Source organism: Dipodomys merriami, unplaced genomic scaffold (assembly GCF_024711535.1).
Source record: "Dipodomys merriami isolate MVZ:Mamm:240054 unplaced genomic scaffold, mDipMer1.0.p SCAF_7, whole genome shotgun sequence".
Taxonomy (NCBI): Eukaryota; Metazoa; Chordata; class Mammalia; order Rodentia; family Heteromyidae; genus Dipodomys; species Dipodomys merriami.
This window is the reverse complement of record NW_027206290.1, coordinates 37,176,223-37,185,000: the sequence shown is the minus strand read 5'-3', so window position 1 is coordinate 37,185,000 and position 8,778 is coordinate 37,176,223. Positions and strand designations below refer to the sequence as shown.

Below are 8,778 nucleotides of genomic sequence, written 5' to 3'. Positions count from 1 at the left end.
CGCTTGTGGACAGTCGATCCCTGCGAGTGAACTGGTCATGAGGGCACAAGGCAATGTGTATCATCTTAAGGTAGCATCTGTACCTCCCTTTTTTTTTTGTCCTACAACATGGGTCAGGGTACTTCCCCTTAGCATGTCTTCTGTTTCCTCGAGCTGTAGACACCCAATTTAGTGACTGATATTTGGGTGTGGCTATGATGGTTGCTGATACACATTCACATACTAGTTACCCGTACACCGTACTGGAATGGTGTCAAAGAAGGAAAATGCACAAAAGCCCAAATGGCTCTGTACTTTACAGAGACCTGCTTAAGAACGAGATTCTAAACTTCTAACCCAAAAGAGACTTAATTTATACTTGCTTTCAGTGGGTTTGCTTTTTCCTTTTCAGTGTTTTACATGCTCTACCTGCCGGAATCGCCTGGTCCCGGGAGATCGGTTTCACTACATCAATGGCAGTTTATTTTGTGAACATGATAGACCTACAGCTCTCATCAATGGCCATTTGAATTCACTTCAGAGCAATCCACTACTGCCAGACCAGAAGGTGAATACCCTGCAATTTCTAATAAGCTCTATTAGAGCAAGTTGGAAGGGTCAGCCTCTTAGCTTAGCAAGGGAATATTCCTGTGTGGTTGTGTGTTTGCATGCTCTCGTAAGGAAATACAGTTACTTTACATGGGGAGTTTAGAAGTAGGAGAGCTAATCAAATTGTGACTCCTTATCGGTTTAAAAGAGAAAAATCTCAACCGGTTGTTTCTGTACTTTCACTCTTGTTCAATGTTTATTATCCCATAAAAAGTCAAACAAAACATAAAATGGCCTAAACCACTTGTTTATTCCATTTTAGAATTTTGAAATTAAGGAATATGATGTGGTAGGCTGTGGGAGGAGACTTAGGACATCTATGGTAAGAAGAGAGAATATCTTTGTCATGAAAGGCGTTAGTAATAGCACTCTTGACATCTGCCTTCCAAACTGAATTTCTGGTGCACTTGCTTTTACAAGAGTGGTTTCACAAAACATTTTGTATTGTCAGGGCATTTTGTTGATTGGTTGTTTTTATAAAATTTGTTATGTTAGGACTTTTAAAACAAAGTTCTTGCTCTTACCACTTCGTGCCACAAATATTTCATTTGATCTGCATCTTAATTCTTGATCCACAACTTGAAAGTTCTTGAACTAGAAATAGAAATGAGAAAATTATACAAGTGTACAAATCATATAGTATTAGAAGGCACTTCAGAGGGAAAATTGGTGATCAACAGTTGTCCAGCATCCCCAGTACTGGATAGTTTTAGATCTATTTTAATCTTCTTAATAAGTCCTATAGCTATGCAAGTGACTGCATTTTGATAACTGCTGTGCCTAATTTGTAACAATTACTGTCAACCTTCAGTTAAGAGACTGTTCATTCCACACTGGCCCAGAAAAGAGTGAAATGTATGACTCGTGCGCATAATTTTATTCACATCATATTTCATACTGATTATGTATTGATGACATTGATTCATTTACTCTTTACTGCGCCACTTGCATGGATATTAAATCTTATTGACCACAGATGAATTTTAATTTCAGATTGGTGATAGATTTTTCCATCAGCTCTGATAGTATGTTTGACTTTTTCATCATTAACCCAGGCAATCACACAGCACTGAGTTATTGCATTGAAACAAAAAGTGCACACTTCACTTGGTAATTCTTTATGGATTTACAATAGGAACTTCATTAATGTCTGTGGTAAGGATCACACACACACACAAAACCCTCAACATTTATCTGCAAAAAGGAATTTAGCAAGCTTCAAAAGTCTCAGGGAAAATATTAGCATTCTTTGTCTTCTGTGATGTATTTTCTTAATGCTCTGTGTGTTGTGTGAGAGGGCAATGACAAATATTTGAAAACTTTTAACCATTTAAAATTATACTGCTATAATATAATGCTCATATCCTTTCCTCTTGCTCATGTTTATAGAGTAATTTCAAATGTATAGTCTTTGTTTGGTAAGTGTTAATTACATGAGATCATGTGCAGTTTTATTTCCTTAACTAGTGATATTGGAGGCTATATAGAATAGTCTAGTTTACTAATTTAAAAAATGGTACATATATATATTTTTTGTAAATTCACCAGTTATCCCTCATGAGGTATTCAAACTTGTTTAAGGAATAAGTGCCAAGGCATAAGTACCTACAGATTTTTGTGATTTGTGCTTAAATGAAATTAACCTAAGAGTCCAGCACAAGGAATGAAGAATTTTGAGGTGCCTATTTTTGAAATAGAGGCAAAGTCATTTGTAGTTAATACTTAGTAGTAAAAACAAACAAAAAGGAACAAAATGGGAACTCTCTTCCCTGAACTTCACTCCATTTCTTTAAAATAAAACCTTAATTTTCCCTGCCAACTTACATCTTAACTTGCTGTGCTGCTGGTTCTGTACCATTTCTTTCCTGAAAAGTCAAGTACAGAAAATGATTGTCACAGCTCACCAACCTGCATGGTGAAGAGTGAAGAATGGAGAGATGAGATGGAAAATGTATTAGATTGTGAGACACCGAGTGTAGGCAAGAGCTGTGTTAGCTAGGGACCAAATGCAAAGGACACCTTAGAAACAGGAGCAGGGTACAAGATGGTGTAAATTCAAAGGAAAGGAGCCCAGGAGGAAATTCTGGTTTATGCCTTTCCAAGGTGAGGTTGTATTATGCCTTTCATAGAAGTCTTCGTTTTCTCTGCACCTTTTTCAGGGGATGGCAGTGTTAGGACGTTTATTTTAGAACACAAAATAAGTGTAGGCAATGAATATGAACTTTGCTAGCATATCTTTTCTTAATATTGGAAGCCACAAAAAGAAACAGGTGGCCTTCCAAAATTAATAGCTCTTAAAAGGCATAAGGAAGTAGAACTTAAGGAAATGTTCTTGTCAGACGTTGGTGAGAAGCTGTGTTTTGGGGGTGATGTTAATTAAGAACATCTCCCTGTTGGAATAAATGTCTCACATTTTTGCCCTTGGTGCTCAGCTCACCATGAGCACAGTCAATTCACAAGATAGTTTTTGTAAATAAAGGTTTTGGGCAAGCTGAACGTGGTCCAGAGAGATATTAATGAGAGGGCAAGGGGGAGAAGTTAATGAAAACACACTTCCTGGTGGAACATAAACTGCTTTTGGACCTGGAGAATGTTTTAAAATTATTTTCCCAAAACCCTGTGGCGTTACTTTTCTGGAAGGGATGAGATGGGGAAAATGACAAATAGCTCCATTTTATTATTTTCTTTTCTCTCATTCTCCATGTTTTGGGGAGGGAAATTGGACATTTACTTTGGCTATTTTCCTTTTATTCACAGAACCAATTACATTTTTAGGGCATGATGCATAGTAAATAAACTCAAGCATCCTCTGGCTCAAAAATAATGAGTTGATTATTTGTTCATCACTTCTTTAAAGGCAATTAATTATATGGAAAGCATAAGCCCCTCATCCTCTGGTCCCTTTAAACTTTTTATTCTGCTGAAATTTGTTTCCAGTGTGGGGAATATATAGTTTACTGTTCTGTGTCATTGGCTTTTGTGTATTCTGAGAAAAATAATTTTAAGCTTTTCAATCACACAGTGATTGAAATCTCAGATGGACTGAAATCCGAGCTCACTTGTGTTTGAGGAGCTACACAATTTTGTAGCCTAGATCATTGAAAGGGGGCTAGGCTAGGCTCTGGAGAATGTTGCTTTCTAGAATGATATGAAAAAGGAATTGGGCTAATTCTTTTCTTTTGCCAATTGCTGCCTACCCTGGAATTCTTCCTTCCATTCCAAAGTGTGATGGGGCTATTAGGAATTGTCTGTGCATTTCAGTGAAGTGAGACTTAGATTATGTCTGGAGAAGATAGTGAGCCTTCTAGTTTACATATCACTCCACAGTTGCCCCATAGTTACATAATTGGTGTTGTGTGTGTCCATCGTAGAGGACATTTGATGCTCATTTATTAAATATGCTTGCTGGCTGCTGCTGGATCTTTGTTCTGGACAGACAAATTACCTTTCTCACACTGAGCTTCCACTCTGGGGAATTAAGCCTCCACCACTTTAATTAGCTTGGAAGTGGGGGGTTGCAGTTCCTAATAGACTTCAGGCTTTTGGTAAGTTAGCGAAAGGGTGAGACAAGACGTTCCTTACAAGCTCAAAATGTCATTTTAAAAAACTCACCAAAACCTAATATATATTATTTCATCTTGATAAGTGCAAATGTTGTATTTCATGACTGTCAATTGCCTCTTCTAAGTGGAGATGTTGAAGTTCAACTGGCACTGAATTATATTCTATAATCTATTGCAAGTCATTATTAGTACATTGTGTGTATCGAGTTGTAGCTTTACAACATTTATGTAACATTAAGTGAAATAACAAATAAGAAATGCTCAGTGAAAAATAATACCTGTATATTTGAACATAATTTTTTTGCATTCGGGCCCCATAGATAAAGACTGACATATATGAATAGCATGGGGAGAACAGGAAAATACTGATCCCGCAAACATTTATGCAGCTTTTATTTGGAGCCAGATACTGTTGAAAGTGCTTTCTTATATACTACGTAATTTTCATAGCAATGTTATTGTTCTTACTTTAATGATGAGGAAATTTAGACACTGCCAGTTGAAGTCACTTGCCATAGGGTACACAGTTGAGTGTATTAACCCCAACTTCCTAGGTAGGGACTTTGTTGCTAAAAAAAGAAAAAAAAAGTTCAAGATCCTACCATGAGGCAAGATGTTAGAGTGTAGTCTTTTGGGAGAGAAGCTTGTTTTAACGGAGTTAAAGCAATTCACTGTAGAACTTTACATCAGAAACTTTATGCAAGACCATTTAGGATCTCATTTTCTCTGCTGGTAAAACTAGAAAATGTGATGCTTTAGTTCCTCACTGCTGGAGTGAGTCGCGTAGCAAGCCTCCATCAAGTCACAGTTGGAAAGTAATCTAATAAAAGAAGATTAGTGAATATAGAGAAGACCAAAGCAGTCATGTTTGAGTTTAATATCTCTCAAATTTAGCATTTTAGCTAAGATGCCCGTTTTTATTTCTTACAGGTCTGCTAAAAGGTCAGAGTAATGCAGAATGCGTGCCTTCATCTCAGATTTTGTTCATCACAGGTGGATCCCATGTGTCTTCAGTAGACAAGTCACCTTTGTAGCTAGCACCAGTGCCAGCTCCATTGCACCTTCTTTAGTCTTGATTGCCCTTCCCGCATTTATTGGTGTATTAAAATGACTGAATATGAACATTAAGGACTCCATGAACCTGGGCTAATGGGAGACTGTAGAGAAAAATGAAAAAACATCCACCGGAGGACATCTTTCGGGGGGGAGGGAGCTTGGGGGGAGGGAAATGACTAATGAAGCTAATTAAAAGAAGCATTCAAATCTGCTTTCTATCCTCATTAACAATTAGCAGGGCACTGGCCGGAGTTTGTACCCTGTGTTTTACCTTAACAACATTCTATTTGCTCTTTGTATATTTAAGTGTTGTAAGGAAACGTGTTTCAATCAAACTGAACATGAGATAAAGGAAAGAGATGTGGCTTTTGTGATATTCTATCACAAACACTTTTATTGTAACTCTGTAAAATACAATGTATGTATGCATGTAAGTGTTTTTGTCCTAATGTTGCTACTTCCATGGCAAAGAATTAAAAAAAGAACGGAAAAAAAAGGTCAGGCTCATAGCAGCTACTGTGTAGAAATCTCCTCCTACTTCTAATTTGCTGAATGAAGAAAAAAAAATCTTTTATTTGTGATATTTTCAGAGACATTTGCTCTAGTATGGTGTATTTAAATAATAAAAACTTAAAAGAAAAAGAATTCAATGGAGTTTGGGCTCACACACTGATTTTTCTCTTCTGTAATTTGGGAAAATAGACGAGATTGTTGTTGTTGCTGCTGTTGTACTTTATAACAAGCTCACTTTAAATTTTTGGGGTGAAAGAAATGGTATCTGTATTTATTTAGCTTCTGGGCCAGTAAGGTACTCTTCAAATGACTTAACTGTCATTTTTGGCTGGGGTACAAAGCAATATTTCTAATGGGAGTAGTTTTATAAGCTCAGAATATTCCCTTAACAACACTTCATTACACATCTATAACACAATGAATCTTTTGTAGTTCATACATAAATACTTATTGGATTCTTGAGTTATTTTGTTTATTCTTTTTTTCTCAATAAGAAAGCCTTGGGTATTGATGAAAGGCATGTTAAAAAATCTGGCACAGCCATCTTGTTCTCTTATCAGGTTCATTTATAGCCTTTGAAGGAAATAATATTTCTAAACCATACCCGTGTATAATTTGAAGTGCAATTAACTGTAGGGCTCTGGGACTCTGATAGTGATCTTTGGTGGGTAAAAGCAGCCCTTTCCTGGTGAGGTTTTCAACTGTGTGGACTTGTTTATTTTGTTTTCCTCTTAGAGTTCTCTACTGATTGCCTTTCCATGAGTTTGTTGCAGGAGGATTCCAATTTCTTTCAGTGGATTCTTGAAGTCATTGTTAATTGTAGGTAGCAGTCATCACAGTAACATCTGCATGGTCCTGAGAGTACCTCATGAAGGCACAAGTCCTAGAAATGAGTGGGTCCCAGGTGAGCTGTGCAGGGACTGTGCAGGAATGAGGAAAAGCCAAATGATACGGGACTGGTTGCTGGGTTCACCTAGCAGGCTCATTATATGTGAGCCATTCACAGGCTGCTCAAACTAGGTGTGTTTATAGGTCTTGTTTTCTTTCTTTGAAATGGCATTGATTTGATTTTGTTCCAGAAAAGCTCCTGATATAGACCTTCTCTGAGAATAGCAATAGGTCAGAGGAAGAGATCCACCTCAACATTTTTCAGTCACACAGAGAACTTCTGGCTCTTCTTGCTTTCAAAGATTCCAGGTCAGACAAAATATCAGTTGTTCAAGCTACAAACGTGTTAACCTCCTGTAGCAGAATTTAAAAGACAGACTTCAACTGAATCATTTTGTCAGAGCTTTATAAAAAGTCAATGCAAGTTAAAAGATACAAGGGGAAAAATTACATGTTTAGAAGTATCTGTTTGATACTTGAGGAATTTCTCCAAATGTTCACTTACACATAAAAAAAAAAGAATACATACTTTCTCAAAGAATTTAGTCTTCTCTGGAAAGCAGAGGGAAATTGTGAGCATCTTCTATATATTTGTAGCCTACGTACTCATGACCGAGGCAGTATAGAAATTCAAAGGAGGTGGTAAATAACTTTTAGTAAGTAATCTAGTGTGGCATGTGGTGATGTGGAGGGTGAAGGTCATCAGACTTTAAATGAACTATTATGTGGCTGGTTCCTGAAGCACTGCGGAGTATTTAATAACGAGCTTCTAAAAGCATTTCTTAAGTTGCAGACCTATAAGATTACAAATGTCACTCATGTTAGTATAATCCACATGCAAGTGATGAAGCCTTCTCTTTGATGTGCTAAATTGGAGAAGGACTAATGGAGCTATGAATATACAATAGAACATATTTAAGTAGTAGTCTTGCTTTAGGTAAAACACTTTCTTGAAACCAGAGGCATTTCAAACAATAAAACCCAGCTCTAATGGGGATGCTCTGTGGATAGAAAGCTACTAAAAACACTCGGGTTTGTTCTGATGTGAGCAGTGACTGTATCCAGTTCTTCATCCAGAAAAAAAAAAGAAATCCAAGATTATATCCACCTTTCCATCCATTCATTTGTGATGGGATTAATGAGTTGTATACCACGTTTCATAAAAGATTTATTTAATGTTAACCACAACATATAGCAAGATGGCCCTTGTTCTTATAGGTACAATTTAATTAAAAAAAAAAATATATATATACATATATATAAGCAAATGTTACAGAGCTTTGCTGAACTGATAAAAATAAATTATGTTTGTGATACAGAATGTCTCAATCATACAAATTGTCACTCTTGCTAATGAAACAATTTTGTAAAAAGATTGTCCTCTGAAAGGGCTTAATTTTTTTTTTAAACGTATCTAACTGTCTAGTTAGATTTACACATCCTGCAAAGCAGGGAAGCCCGAAGCCTTTCCAAACCAAATCATTTGCTCCAAGAAACTATTTCCAGCTCTTCATGATTTATTAGGAAATAGTTTAACATGGACTGTAGTGTCTTATAAAAATACAAAATGAGAAAACTGTCATACCAAAAATGAAGCCTGTGAAATTGCCATCCTGTTAATATTAACTATATTTAAATTCTTTCTTTTGCCCTTATTAACACTGATATTTGAAACAACTAATCATCTGAAATGAAGCTCTTAAATTAAATGGCTTTAAATGTCAATACAGTAAAGATTCTAATACGCAATACTATTTATATAAAATATTTCTTAGGGCTAATAAATTATATAACAAATACAGTGCATCCACGAGCTATATATCAGGAGCCTACAGAAGAATTTTCTTGTAGCCTAAATAATAAAGTAAATAATTGTGTTTAAATGAAGAAGAGGTTTTCCAAGGCCTTTCTCCTCCCTAGGGAGTTCAGACCTGGGTGTTGAAGTACCTGTCCCTCTGAGAGGCCATTGGAAACAGACCATCCACAAGTTAATGTGAGTTGTCACTTTGTTACTGAGACACCTATTCTATTGTCAGTCCAGCCAAGTCACAGAAATGCTTATTGCAGTTAAATAGCAATTTGTTTCCATGAAACTGCAATTAAAGTATTACTGAGCAGCCATTTTAGATTGGCAATGCTCTGAATGCATGTTAAACAGCCAGCAACTCCC

At 36.4% G+C, this 8,778-nt stretch overlaps 1 protein-coding gene across 6 annotated transcripts in view; it reads left to right on the top strand.

Moving 5' to 3' along the window:
* Nucleotides 1-7,130, top strand: part of Lmo4 (LIM domain only 4) — an 18,525-nt gene extending 11,395 nt beyond the window's left edge. For all 6 annotated transcript variants that reach the window (XM_070006350.1, XM_070006346.1, XM_070006345.1 and 3 more), the window contains 3 exons: nt 1-70; nt 392-547; nt 5,082-7,130. The exon at nt 1-70 is cut by the window's left edge and continues 27 nt beyond it. In XM_070006350.1, the coding sequence (XP_069862451.1) occupies nt 1-70; nt 392-547; nt 5,082-5,090 (235 nt within the window). In that variant the 3' untranslated portion in view covers nt 5,091-7,130. The remainder of the gene's footprint in view (nt 71-391; nt 548-5,081) is intronic.
* The last annotated feature ends 1,648 nt before the right edge of the window (nt 7,131-8,778 follow it).